Genomic DNA, 15746 nt, shown 5'->3' on the forward strand with positions numbered 1-15746 from the left:
GAAACAACCCATCCTTAGTTGTTAAAGCGGATCATAATATTATTGAAGTAAATAAAATAATCTCATACATGTAAGTTTTTAGATTCTCACGGCCAAAAGCATTTTTGTTGTTTGTTTTTGGGGTGTTATACACATCTTCGGATCTACCGGATCTGCCCTGATGATGGACACTGCAACGCTGTCCGAAACGTCGGCTAAAGAAGGAGTTAGCGCAACACGGCATAACACCCCAAAAACAAACAACAAAAATCTCATACATTTTTTTGCACATAAATGATTTTACTGAAACTATCATAAAATTAATAAGAAACTTGTTGAATTCCGCTGCACACTTAAGATGCAAAAAAATTATAAATCACACTTGGTTTCAACTTTATTACTACAAGAAATAACTATTTATGTCGTGGGATATGGTAAAAGATGCATTAACCTATTGAAGGCCGTAGCATAAAACAGAAAAATATTAGTGGAACCTAAAGTTTTATTAACTCAAACAATGCTGATTTTGTTTTATATACATTTTTCGAAGCATTAAGGTCAAAATCGCATCGCAAATTATTCTAAAAAGGATCATATTGGAAAGCTCGCATGTTTTCGAGAGACCCATCGGCGTTCCACTGGTTAAAGTTCCTTTTTTTCTCAATGAAAGTTAAGTTTGAAGGTTAGGAAATACACATAGATTATTAACACAATTTTTGCGGGGGGTTTTTTAATCAATCTACGCCGTAAAGCGGGCAATTTTTATCATGTTCGCGCGCAAAATTCCGTTTCATGTAAAATAGCTATAACTTCTGAAGTATTGATCAAATTTAAATAAAATTTTCAGTATTTTACCTTATTCGATTTTTTTTTTATTATGATCTGGTCACAAATTTTTATATTTTTGAAGAAACAATTACGATATATAAGTTTAAATTAAAAAAAAATTGAAAAAACTGCACTTTTGTCGTATTGTCCATTTAGTCATTTTATGCACATTCAACATAGTATATATATTTTTTTAAATACACACCACTAAACACTAATATTGTTTGAAAGTATGAAATCGTTGGAAACAATTCCCTTCATGTAAAGAATCATAGAATTTACACATGTACCGGGTTTCGCTAAGTATTTTGTGTACCGCGCACACACAACATCACTTTTGCAGATTCTTATTTTTACCAGGGCCTTCAATCTTTTCCAATATATGTTTTCGCATATCCATCGATAGTCTTCCTGGAGGATCAGATTTTGAAGATTTTTTCGGATACCAGATGTTGATGGTGTTGGTTCCGGGTCTTGACTATTATCTGACGAAATCTGATCAGCCACCCAGTGCTCTGCGATTTCCTTAAAAAATTGTTTATATTTTATTTTCCTTTCTTTTACGGAGTTGTAGACAACAAATGAGTTGAATAATGCACAATTTATTATATACATCGCTAGCCTTTTTGTCCATTTGGTGGTTTTTCGTAAAATAGAATAATACGAAAGATATTGGTCTGCTAGGTCAATGCCTTTCATATATTTATTGTAATCGATTATCATTACCGTAGTCCATTTTATAGGGTATTTTTTATGAAAAAATATCCCTTTATTATGTAACAAATAAATTTTCCAGCACAGCACACAAATACTTTGTACGAAATTTTTAAAGCGGAATGTAGACAGAAAAGAAAATAGAGAACGTTTTGAACGAAACAATATCGCTTTAACACTGAACAAATATAAAGATTAAAAAAAAAACGAAACATTTATCTTACAGTTATTTTATTTCAAGTGCATGTTTTATGACCACAGTCGGCCGGCCACCCGACCCAATTCCACGAATTGCCAGGTACCTAGTACACGTGTCACGAGAGCTGACGCATAATTTTTACTTCACAGAGTAACCAACATCATACGTTACTCGTAATTTATTGTTACTCTAAGTGTACCTACAACGCACTTTGGCGTCTCCCGCGCTTTACCAATAGTGTACAAATACGAAAAACGCTTTTAAGCGTCTCCCGCTCTCTACCAACAGTACGCAAAAGACGCTTTTAAGCGTCTCCCGCAAACAATGTGTTAAAATAACACAAACTAACACCATACAAAATGTTGTGCATATTTACTTAAATAGTTGTAATATTTAATTACTGGAGACAATATTAGGGATTCCTAAATGAATATTTGAAACAAAAAAATCAATATTACAATTTGTGGTTTTACTCGTTAAGTTATTCAACAATTTTTGTGCAACATTTAAAGGCTCTAGGGTAGTCTTGTGACAAGAACCCCAACATACAACATTATATTGTATGATGAAAGCATTGATTGAACGGTTCCATGATATTTCATCAATTTGAAAATTCAACACACCTTTAAAAAGTGATATAGAGTCATTAAAAGTGATGAAACAAAAACTAGGTTTAACAGTTACCTATGTAACCTATTTAACATAGTTTTTGTTTCATCATTTTTTATGACTATATCGCTTTTTGGAGGTGTGTTGAATTGTCATTTTGAAGACATACCCGGTCACCTGATTGAACAAGCGCAAAGTATACAGTTTTTAATGTAACTAAGTCCAATATATTTCTTAGAGTCTTGAAGATGTAGAATTAGTGAGCTCAGACGAGTCCATGCCATTAATCCGAATTTTAAATAATAGGATTTGATCCAATATTAAATGTTGCGGTTTGGACTGAGTCGAAATTATGGAATTTCATGGATTATTATTTGTTATTTGCAAAGTATAAATTTAATTAACAATTTATGCGCCTAAAAATGTTTTGTCTATTTTTTTAATATTGGCTTGTTATCCCTTTCAGGCCTGAAATTTTTTTTTCTAAAATCACATTTTTTTTGCAGTGATCTTACAAAACGACCTTATAAGGCAGATGCAAAAAATAATAAAAAAAATCCTAGCTATCCCCAAGGTCATATACTACCCCTGCACGATCGTGACGTTTGGGCTAGAACTCTACTAATGCACGGTCGTGACGCTGTTAGACTTTCGGCTTTTTTGTGCTTGTTTAGCAGAAATAAAATTCGGTTTATCAAAAATAACATTTATTATTTAAGTAATCACATAATACATTATATAATCATAGTAACAAGATGTAAGAACAAGTCTTCAATGTGTTTGTGTAGCCAGAATTGAGATCTGACAAAAAAATATTCTCCACGCTTAATTAATAATAAAAAGACTGCTATTTTTCAATCAGACTTGAAAATAGCGATATTCAATCTTATTTTTTGTGATAAACTGCAAAGCAATTTTTTTTCCTTGAAAGGCAGAGATACGCATCGCACTTTTCACACCTAATCTTTGACCTGCTTTTACAATTTTCCATTCTGCAGGCACGAGGATTTTCAATCTCGTCAAAACATGGAAGATGGTCATAGCCGTCGTACCTTTTAGCTTGAGAGGGTTGGTTCGATCGCCTATACTTCACATTTGGCTCTAAATTTTTAACAGCCTCACCATCACTCTCGCTAATCCTCCTTTGGCGAATAGGTGCGTTGGTAAGTCCATCTGCAACTTGCATGCGAAACTCCAACAAGTCCATAACTTTGTTGACTGGAACCCCAGCTGCCGCATAATCTAATTTATACAAGCGCCATGCGTTGGAAATGGCCAAGTCAAAGAAATGGAGTATGACTTTTAGGGTCCATTTCCTTGTCTTCATAAATGTGCGGTAGTATTCAATAGACTGATCGAGAATGTCAACGCCGCCCATGTGTTGATTGTAATTAGCGATTACTTTAGGAGCGGTGACATCAATGAAAGCTGAACAATTTTTATTCCAGCGTTTCACAGTTACTGTTTCGTCTGCAGATGTGCAATTTGAGGAAACTAGTACAGATTTGTTGTCCATCCATTTGACAACTACCACATCGTCGCTCACGAACTGCTGAGATTCACCGCGCTGCATATGACGATCTTGTTTAAAATCTATGCTTTTCCGCTCAGGTATTCGATTCATCATTAGCGTACCTGTGCCGTGCAGTCCCATAGTAGTTTTTAAAGTAATGGTATGGACGAGAAGTAGCGGTCAAAATAAATGCAACTTCCTCTTGGAATGCTTTTCGAAAGATGCAATATTATCGACGCCCCAACTCCTAATGATCTGTCTCCAATCGGAGTGCTAGCACCTCGATAGACTTCAAAATCAATCATGAGCCCATCGTGAGTTGTAGCCACGAAAGCTTTTAGACCTTGGGGTCGTGGCTTAGTTTTGATGACCTGTCGCAGCCCACGCGGGCATACACCACTAAAAGGGATCATTTGCTCATCTATAGAATAAAATTCCGGCTGCCTTTCCATTCTGTCACATGCTTTTTTAACCTGGTTTAGTACAGGTTGTACCTTCCAAAGTGTGTTGTTATTCCCTGGTGGAGGTGTATCACTGTCAACAACGTGTAACGCTGTACGCAGAGTCTTGAATCGGTCTCTGGCCATTACGTCCGCAACTAAGCCCAATCGCATTCCTTCTCGCCAGTACATGTACATCCGCGGGTATGGGATGTATCCCATGATGAAATGAATGCCTATGAGCTTCTTTAACTCCACGACATTCGTATTTAAAATACGGCCAGTGTGGCGCATGTAATAGTTATTGGTACACATGGCAGAGTGTTCTAAAAACTCGTCGTCGAAGTAGTCTTCAAAATATTTATTTGGTTCTCTAATTACTCCTGGGTCGTCACGCTGCGGGCAGCTGTGTCCTTTTTGGTTAAATGGAACCTGTCTCCAAAGTCTTCTTCTAACCGGGCCGGCGCTTCTTTGGCGTACAATCCTGCGTGGGAGTTGAGACGGGGTCGGTATTGGTGGAGCTTCTTCATCAACATGGTCATATGGCATTTGGGGAGGCAATTCTTCATCGTCATCCATGCCATCCACTTCTGAATTGTTGCCATCTCCTATCAGTTGCAGTACTAAATCACTATTCAGCTCCATCTCTGCAAAAAATGTGAATAATAGTGATCAAATCAACGAAGTATTAGTCAATAACAAAAACTGCGTAAAGTCACGTTAGGCCTAACCGTCACGATCGTGACTCCTGATCCAAAAAGTGTGATTCTATTTACAAATCTCAAGTTTTCAATGTAAATACTTGTAAAATACAACCACCGGCATTAAAACAACAAACTAATAACAATTGCATGATGTATCAATTAAAGAATGTACAAAATAACATCACTTACGTCTACCGCTCTCATCGGAGAAAAAGACTGCCATCCTGGTCGCCTCACTAATATCAACTGGTCGGGCGATGACGGGAACAATCTAAATTAGTGGGTAGCTAATTTTGTGCACTATCGTTTGCCGTCGTCTTCGTCCCGAAAAGTTGATTAGGCGAAGCGCGGGAATTTTTTCATTGAATATGCACGCTCGTGTTGGAGCGTCCTTAAAGGGTTATGCAGGAGTCCATTTTTCTGTGGTCTTGGTGAGGGCGTATATAAGCGCTGTGAAGGATGTACAGAGTATTTTCATTGCAGAAAGGTTTTGAGATGCATATTATAAATCCCAGCATTTTATCGGCTTTGTTGATTAGATCATTAGTTTGTTTGACAAAGTTTAGTTACATCATCAGAAGATAGGTGGAAACTTAAGTGGCAAACGGCCAACGTGGGAAATGCCCACCTCAAACGGGACCCCACCGAGAGACAGCCTGGGTTCTCATTGCCTCGCAAAACCTGGTCCGCCATCAATAGGTTAAGGTGCTCCCATAACCGCTGTGCCCACATGATGCACAGATGGGGCCTTAAAGAGTCGGCGATGTGTGAATGTGGTGCGGTGCAGATCACCGAACATATGGTATGAATGCCCGCTCCATTCATTCCCCGGCGGGATTGATGAGGTTCACATGGCGACACCTGAGGCCCTAGAATGGCTCGCAGACCTAGATGTCCCTCTCTGACCCCCCACCATACGAAAGAAGAAGAACATCATTAGTGCATACCATAAAATAATGGAAATATTAGAGTTAACAAAAACAAGGAACAATATTATTTATGATCAAATGAACCAACCTAATTCTACACAAAAGAGGAGTCTTACTAAATCATTTAAATTTCTACATGTTTATTATAATCTACAAATTACATTCTGAAAGGTTAAAAAAGTATAATATTAATTTAGTAAACTTGTCGAATTCCGCTGCATGCAAAGGCTCTTAAAAAAAAACACAACACTTGATAACTTAAATATCTAATGGAAACAACTATTTTATTTTTATTTTTGGATTTACTTATTTGATTAAATATAATGTTGTGATTTACTTATTTGATTAAATATAATTGTGTTGCTGCTTATCTCGACACAGGAATCCCTAGTGAGATGAGCAGCGGAGGAACACTATAAAATAAATTTTATTCAAATCCACATACCGTCAAAACCAACACGACAAATTGACTTTTTTCATTTGCCTGCATGTAGAACTAATCTTAGGATAAATTTACCAATTCCCCGTATATGTGTGCAGTATAACATAAAAACACAATTTAATAATATCAACATATTTAAGAATAACCTTCAGTAACATCGAACTGAAGTAATGCATATGGTCACAAATTATTAATAATAATATTTGGATGATTTGTGTAGCGCCGTTTTTGTGCGAAATCACCTCAAGGGCGCTGAATATAGAATGTATCGAGAGCATCCATCCTTATCCTATATTCCTCTTCCCCCTTTCCTTCTTGTTATTTAAATGCAAAAGAAAACTTATTTCTCTAACCAAAAAATGTTTAACCTCATATTATATACTTATCTTTGTATTAAAAAGTTGTTTGTTTCTTAGAAATAAATAAATTCTGCTGAGTGTAATCTCTAGGATGAAGATCACCCTGAGGATAGCCAATATGCGATAGGAGAGGGCGCCAGAAGAATTCTTCAACATCATTGTCTGCATCATCAGTTCAGCTGTGACTGAGTTGATATGTCTCACAGAATATATAAAACACACTAGAAATGCCTTCCATCTAGATTTGAATAGAAACCAATGTCGCCACTAAATCAGTAGCTTTTGATTCTAGCCCATTTAGCATGCACTCTCTCTCTCTCTTACACTTGCCTGACATTGTATATTTAGTCAGGTCTTTATGTTACACCTCACTTAAAGAGACCCGGATTATATGAAGGAGAAAAAACAGATGACAGTAGTTCTTTCCACATGCGAGCTGACTTATTCAAACATCAGTCCAAGAAACTACCCGTTATCATGAAGCCAAAATTGACTATGAAGGGGTGTTCCGCTTGTGTCTGTCGAGTTTCGCATACATGCGCCGTGCTCAGGGGATCAATGCTGCTAGCTCCTTCCATTAAGCTCGGCTTGCCTACATTTCGTTTGCGTATTAGAGATAGCAATCAATGTTACCGTAATGTATTGTTTGTTTGTCTTGCAGTGCAAGACCAGTGCGTGTGCGTGCAGGCCGCCACCGCCTTCATGTTCCTGGGCAAGTTCTACCCGGAAGATGTGGCCGAGGAGCTGGTGCAGGAGGTGACGCAGCACCTGCTGTTCCTGCAGGTGAAGCAGGCCATCCTCAGCATGGACATCTACTGCCCGCCCGAGGCCAGCGTCCTGCTAGCCAGTTACGCCGTCCAGGCCAAGGTACAGCTTGTTATAAGTTACATTCCTTTGAACCATTTTGCTGTTGCCACGAAAGATTGCAGCACCCTCGATAATTGTTTTCCTTAGACTGTATATCTGTTAATGTACTTATGGGATGACGCAGTACAGACAACTGAAATTAGTATGTTTGATAATGTTATATTGTAAACTGTGCCGTTATTGTTCTGTCTCTCAGCACAGGATTTCCTAGTGAGACAGTCAAAGTAATTAGACACATAACCCACATATCTTTTAACTTCTTTATTCCCAATTTTCATAATAACATACTTGTTTTTTGCAAAATGAAATTTTTGTAAATTGTATCAGATAATGTGTTTATATATTTGTAAAAATAGTATACAATCTACCTTAACTTGTTTCCCCAGAATAGCTAATTATACTCGGAAATAATTTTTTTATAGTTTCCTTAAGGGAACAAAAGGTTAAAGATGAGTAAAATTTATTTATTTAATGTACATTCGTCCTTAATTATAATAATGAAACAGAGGTTTCCCACAGATCAGGTGGTTGAGAGGCCTATATCCACAGCTGAATATAAGTAGATTTAACAGTAAACTTTCACATTATAAGTAATATCTATGAACTTTCTTCAGTTTGGTGACTACGATGAGACCCTGTACAAGCCCGGGATGCTGGCCAGCGAAGATCTGCTCCCCCAGAGGGTCATCGACCAGTACCAGATGACCGCTGAGATGTGGGAGGATCGCATTAAGATATGGTAACCATTTCACTGAATTACTCGGCCAGCTTTCAGTACTTTATTTTTCAATTTAACCTTTACTTACCTGAAGGTAAACATTACGTACCACCTGAAGGGGGTCACTAGGGTCCCCCAAATATCACGGAGCAATCATATCTCTGTTTGCCTTTTCCAGTAACACTCAGATATTAGTAAAATAAAATTATACCTACTGTTTTAATCAGACATAAAATTAAATTAGGGATGATGTCTAAGGAACTGAAAAGAAAAATAAATTACAATAACGAGATACACGGACACGGGACGAGAAATTCTAAGCAAATTAGATTGCCAACAAGAAAAAAAACAAGCACCCAAAAATCTCTGATGTACCAGGCCGTTCAACTCTATAACAAAATCCCGAAGGAAATTGCTGTGATAGAAAATATTAATAAGTTCAAAAATGAATTAAGAAAATATGTCTATTTCAATTATTAATGTTTCTTTTTTTGTGACTTTATTGAAATATTTAAAGAAAGATTATGTTTGCCAAACAATGTACATGTTTATATGTTTATAAAAGTATTAGCACACTCGAAGATGTGAGCTAACTTAAGATAAATAAATAAATAAATAAATAAGACATTGCCCACCTTCCCCCAGCAGTAATGCTGACCGGTCGGTGGCATTGCGTCTGGGTCGCACTCAAAAACAACTGACACAAAACTCTTCTTTGGGGGATGCTTTTTACCCCCCTCCTGTGCGGGATGGTTAATGCAGTTCTTGCAATCTGTTTTGAATTTATTAATTGGTGTAGTTAATATAATATAGCGAATCACTATCTCTCTATGTGTATTGTGTTTTTTTTTTGCATTTCTAGGTATGCCGATCACAAGGGGATGTCGAGAGATGAAGCTGAGATGGAATATCTCAAAATAGCACAAGATCTAGATATGTATGGTGTCAACTATTTTTCAATCAATGTGAGTATCATAATAATTCTGCTATAAAGTACATAGTATTTTAATTCTGTCCATTGTTTTAATGACTCACTCTTGTTCATGTATTTAAAATTCTTGATATTTACAACAAAATCACTGGATTCATGACTCTTGTACATGTAGTTAAAATTCTTGATATTTACAACAAAATCACTGGATTCATGACTCTTGTTCATGTAGTTAACCCGGAGGCTGCCGTGCGCATCTATGTTTGATTCAAGATTCCGGGCCCTCGCTGCCGCGCGCAATCATACGTGATTTTAATTTCATCTTGCGATATCTCGGAACTTTCTGTATAGATGGCGCAAAATTCGGGCTTAAAAAATAATTTGAACCTTTATCTAGCGACATCTCTACACAGATGTGACAAATGATTTTGTTTATATTATGAAAGACCTCGTCAAACTGGAGACTACAATATTTCCCCTCTCAGTGTTTGAATTCCCCGCGCGCGCGTAGTTGTGTTAGTGAATCACGTGGTTCCTTCTTATCTCGACGGTTCGCGAATACTTAGAATCTGCAACGAATCGTGGTTCTAACGTTATTATTTTAACAAATTGTTTTTATTAACTACTCATATTTTTAGTGCAAATAAGTTTTGTGTTAATCAACATGTTTTGTTATTTTAAATGAAATAAGTTGTTATATCCGCCTTTCGAGTGAAAAAATAATCATATACATTTTATTTTAATTATCTGTGTTTAAAAACTAATTATTGTGTTAATTTGTCGTTTTTCCTAATATTTTTTTTTGTGTAACCCTCTATCATGGCTTGACGCGACTTGTCTGATGACCAAATAAGGGAATATTGTCTCTATCTTATATCTGTTAAATTCTTTTACTGTACACAACAGCATAAAAAATTCAGGTATGAGCTTCTCCGACTATCAGTTATGTGTGATAATACAATTAATCGCAAAACACCTCAAAAATACTCAACTCCTCATTCGTCTCATCATGACACACCATTACGTCTGAGCCAATACCGGCAACATCAAAACAATACAGCCATACAGAGCCGGCCATGTTTGTGCGAATACAAAACTTACAAAGCCGCAGAAAAATGGCTAGATATGTGTTCCCAGTGTAATGTGGCATTGTGTATTCATCCCTGTTTTTAAGTCTACCATTCGAATAAAAACTATAAACATAAATAATACGATAAGAAACTGTAAATAAAAGTTGAATAAATAATGAAGTTTTAAACAATAATATTATCACAAGTGAATCGTGAAAAATAGTGAGCCGTCGCAGAGGTCCCACTTCAGAGACGTGACTACTGATATTACTATAGTATGTCTGTATGTGTTGGTGAGATTACTCATTTGATAATGGCGGCGGGTCGAAGTTTGTTGATGTTTCATAGATAGTTTTTATTCGTCAAATAATGCATCAAATTATAAAGATATCTTGCTTAGACTTTTCAAGAGTGTAACGTAAACAAGTTTTTTTTTGTGTTGGTAATAATTTACAATCTCTAAGTGCTGAGGACAATAAATAATGACGCAATATAAAAAATTCTAAAAACCCTTGGCGTGAGAGTATCTATTTTGTGTTCAGGCATTCGGGCAGCAAAAGGGTTAAAATCCTTGATATTTACAACAAAATTACTGGATTAAAAAAAAAAATTATTGTGTGAAACCGCACAAGAATCCCAACTACTCCCAACCATCTGGAGCCAGTGAGACTATGGCATCCCCAATTGGGTTATGTTGTGAGGCTGAAGGTAGTGGGGAGGGGAAGGAGATGGGAAAGAGGAGGGTGGGGGAGTACCTGGCTATTCAGATCTGCATCAAACACGGCTAAAGCCATTTCAAGCAACGTTTTGATTCTGAATGTTGGTCTTACACCATGGCGATACTGAGAGTATCTTCCACTCTGGAACGTGCCGCAAATATACTATTTATTATTTTAAATGTGTAAATCGTGGAATAACACAAATAAAATTTACTTGCGCTCGCCGAGATACAAACCCGCCACCTCCAGTTTGCTATCGAGAGCGTTACCCCTTGACCAAGGAAGCAGTCAATATGGATGTAATAATTGCAGGATTTGTACTGGAATTTTATGTAAAAAACATACTAGAACAGGTGCTGCAGAAAATCAAGAAAAAATATTTACAGTAGCAACACTTTAAAAATATTTTTTGTGGATATTTTTTCTTGCCTTGACCGTATTATATCTATCTGATGTTTATTTTCTGCCCTTGTATTGTAATACTTAAAATGTTATTCTTCTATATTTATTTTCAACATTGTGGCTTCAAGTTACACGTGTTCTCTGGTGCTGTGATCAATATTGACAAACCGCTTTGGCCGTTTATAATAAGAATAAAAATAAATGAAAATAATCAATTATGTAAGTTATCAAATTTTGTCTAAATTCTTGACACATCAGTTCCAATTTTGAAAATGAAAATATTTGTTGTACGCCAACTGATTCTATTTTCGTAAAAACTTTTTTGCCTAATTATGTTTTTTTTGTACTATCTTACCAGATATTGTTTGTATATATTTATTAAATTAATTTATTACTAGCTGATGTTTAGCCGGCATTGCTTAAAGTTTTTAGGTTATGAATTCTATCTATTTTGTATAAATATATTGTGCATTTATTATATACATAAACCTTCCGGAAGAAATTCTCTAAATGATAGTGAAAACCCCGTCAAAATCCGTTTCGTAGTTTAGAAGAAATGAGTGCACAAACAGACAGACGCGGATAGAGACTTTATTTTATACTATTTAGAGATAATCTACCATAAGTAGTTTCTCCAGAATAGCTAGGTATATTCAGAGAAATGCTTTTTTTAATAGTATCCTTAATGATATGCTGGCGAACAAGAGAATGAAGGTACCTTATAACTCATCTGAATTCTGGACACAATCAGTTCCAATTTTGTAAAACAATTAAATTTTAAAAAAAAATCGAGGTCATTGAACCAAAGCTACTTACTCACAGACAGACTCACAACACACCACATTAATTAGTATGTTTGATTTTTTGTTATTGTTAATAATTCTCATATTCTCATTTTTTTTTTCAATTGGTATATTTATTTATTATTATTAATAATAATACCCCAAACTAGACAAATGCCCGTATTATAGTGGTAACATAAATAAGAACATATAAAAACAATAATACAATACAATTGTACATATATCGTAATTCAAATGGTTATACAAAAACAAAAATTATAAATATAAATATTCGATAATAGGGATAAATTCAGAATGATTTTACTTAAGGCCAAGTATAATAGGTACCCTGTTCAGAACGAAACTACAACAATGCCCCCCAGCGGAGGAACTCGGTTTCACTAGCCATTTAAAGACAGTTCTGTACTAAAAAAGTTCTGTTGAAATTCGTAAGATGTCACTAATTATAAGTGACTTATATTGTATGTTGTTATTTGATTTTTTAAAACACTTTCCCACTGCAGAAGGCTCCGCGCTGACACAAAAAATACAATAGGTAGGTACATCAATGGGCTCTGACCGTAATAAAAAAAACGTGCTTGAAGACTATTCAAGAGTAAAAAATGCATGTTTTGAAGGATAACAAAAAAAATGCTTTTTGTTAGCTTTTTAATAAGGATCATAGAAGAAAACAACGGTGCCCAAGTAAATAATATGTAATGCTTTATTAAAAACAATTTCATGACACAAGTAAAAATAAATTACTACTAAATTGCTACTTATAAATTCACATATTTATAAGTAGCATGTGAGAAAAAAAAATTAAAAATTATAAAAATATGGGATTCGAACCCGGGTCCTGCATAACGAGTGTCGAACTCTCTGCCTCTAGACCGCGAAGAGAGGTATCTTGCGCGACGAGAACCGCGTATACGACGTGTACTCCTCAATTGACTTGTCCCGCGCAATTTTAAATTTTGAAAAACTCACTTACGGCTGTGTTTTTTACTAAAAAAACTTGTCACGCACGTCTGCGAGGGTAATTAGTCGCGTTATCGGCCTTGAGTCACTTGACGGTCATGAGTCGGTTTTACTCCGGTCCTCGAAAATGCATAACGCGCGTAAAGAAGTTTCACTTCAATATATAAAAATCGTATGTAAAGTACATTAAATTTGAAATAAAAATTATGAACGTATATAGCATGTACCAAATAAGAATCAGCTAAGCACACCTCACAATAAATGTAATATTATATTACTTATACAATAAAAAAATGTGAAGACGAATCGTATCAACCTAACTCGATGAACATCTCTGATGCCTGTCCTCAAAATCAATGACAAAACATATTTACATAATATACACAAGTGTGTGTGCGCATGTCCACGTCGAAAACTAACACATGTATAAACACGTGCACAGCAAGACCGTTCGTCAATTTATAAAAAAATACTGGCAAACTTCTTCGTATATACAAGTAGGTATTATCTTCGCTGACTGATGACACGCAAGATTTTGTTGAAAATTCCAAGGGTCGTTCCGTGATTAACGCCATCTGTTGACATATTTAAAAATAAGCCTTCAGTTCTAATTTCTGCCGTGGTAGCTGAATTAATGTCGCCACTTTACGGCAAAATAATTTATTATTTTAACCCATTCATGACGAAGGTGCCATATGGACCTCGAAAAAGTGTTGGACCTCAATTAGTCACATCATGCCGATATATTAAAATGGCGATGCGAAATTCAGTTTGATGTAGTCTACAAGCATGTACGAACACGTTTGTCTTAGAGGCGCTCAGTTCGTTTGCATGTGCCGGCGTGGACAGACGTGTATAAACGGAGTTTGAAAAAAAGTGCAAATTTTTCAAAATGTCAAAGCGAGTGAAGTAAGTAATCCAATAAACTTATGTGTAGATTTGATTTTTTTTTTCCAAAACCGTTTATGATCTGTAAAGAATGAAATTTACTAACTATTTATAGACATATTGTTACAAAAATAATCCTTATTGTATCAAAGAGAGTACTTTGAATTGAAGGTTTTGATTTTTGGCTCCATATGGACCTTTCGGCAGATCTCACTATACATAAATTGTAATTTTTCGCAGATTTCATTGTTTTTTCGTGTTTTTTAGGGGTCTGACTGTTGAAGAAGTGATGTTACTGCTTGAAGAACAATCGGATACGAATTTGGAGGATGATGAGGTAGTGGATGTGGATGTGTATGTGGAGCCGCCAAATGAGAGTGATTTGTCCGGAGCAGATTCAGCTGATGAAGATGACGGTGGAATAATTGCCAATATTTCTCGAGCGCAATTGTTTTCTAATTGCCAAATCGTAAATCGCCGTCGACACAAAAAGGGACAAGATACGCCCGATTATGATTCAGATCAAGAGAACCCTAATCTAGAGCATTTCGGAGACGAGCGTTTAGATTCAACTTTCAGTGACTTCGACATAAATTTATTCGACGCTTCAGCATCACACGGTCAAGCGTCTGCAAGCACTTCTTTCGAGCCTCCTTTGAAACGATGCCGTGTTAGTACTGGAGACAGAGTGAATGATCCCGCTGAACCACCTTATCGCATTCCAAAACGTATGCCTGGTCCGAAAACTATGTTTCAATGGAAGTCTAACGATGTGACGCCAATTGTTTCTAGCATATTTCCCGAAGGAAATTATACTGACGTAGCTGCTTTATCACCGGTGGAATTATTTGAACTAAATTTTGACAACGAAATGTACGAATTCATCGTTACAGAATCCAACAAATATCAGACCAAGCAAGACCCTGAAAATAGTCATAAAGTATCACCTTTAACTGTTGGGGATATCAAAGCGTACATGGGTATACTTATAACATCGGGATTATGCCCGATTCCATCAACTCGATTGTACTGGAGCAGCTCTCGCCCTTTCTACAATAAGCAGATTGCGTCCACCATGTCTCGTGATAGATTTGAACAGATACACAAAATGATACACTTTGCTTCACCAAATCAGTTCAATAGTGCAGACCGGATGTGGAAGTTACGTCCATTTACAGATAGGCTTATTGAACGGTTTATGCGAAACTTCCACCCAGAAGAAAATTTAAGTTATGATGAATCGATGATTCCATACTATGGCCGCCATGGATGTAAGCAATACATAAAAGGCAAACCCATTCGATTCGGATATAAAGTGTGGAGCCTAAATACACCCTCCGGTTACTTGATCAATTTTGAGATCTACCAAGGCAGCAATCCCCGGATTCCAAAGGAGTATGGTGTTGTAGGCTTGAATGCTTCACCACTACTTATGTTGGTCGATCAATTGCCAGTGGAAAAGCGCGAATTGCCATATCACTTCTACTTTGATAATCTTTTTACGGGTATGCCATTGCTATACTATTTGCATTTTTATAGATACAATGGCACAGGTACAATTCGAGACAATCGGATTCCCAGTTCATCTCCTATCCCCAAGAAGAAGGCAACAATGTCAAAATACAACAAAGGTGTGCTTTCTCGAGGACATACTGAAAGTGCGCAGACATCA

The 15746-nt window shown here is 36.3% G+C and overlaps 1 protein-coding gene across 2 annotated transcripts in view; it reads left to right on the forward strand.

Annotated features, from left to right (window-relative positions):
* Positions 1–15746, forward strand: part of Mer (ezrin/radixin/moesin family protein merlin) — a 44481-nt gene that overhangs the window by 1034 nt on the left and 27701 nt on the right. For both annotated transcript variants that reach the window (XM_089645191.1, XM_089645193.1), the window contains exons 3-5: positions 7378–7583; positions 8198–8322; positions 9164–9266. In XM_089645191.1, coding sequence (XP_089501317.1) covers positions 7378–7583; positions 8198–8322; positions 9164–9266 — 434 coding nt within the window. The remainder of the gene's footprint in view (positions 1–7377; positions 7584–8197; positions 8323–9163; positions 9267–15746) is intronic.

The sequence above is a fragment of the Hesperophylax consimilis genome, chromosome 22 (genome assembly GCF_061612785.1).
Source record: "Hesperophylax consimilis isolate HC1 chromosome 22, BYU_Hcon_1.0, whole genome shotgun sequence".
NCBI classification, from domain to species: domain Eukaryota; kingdom Metazoa; phylum Arthropoda; class Insecta; order Trichoptera; family Limnephilidae; genus Hesperophylax; species Hesperophylax consimilis.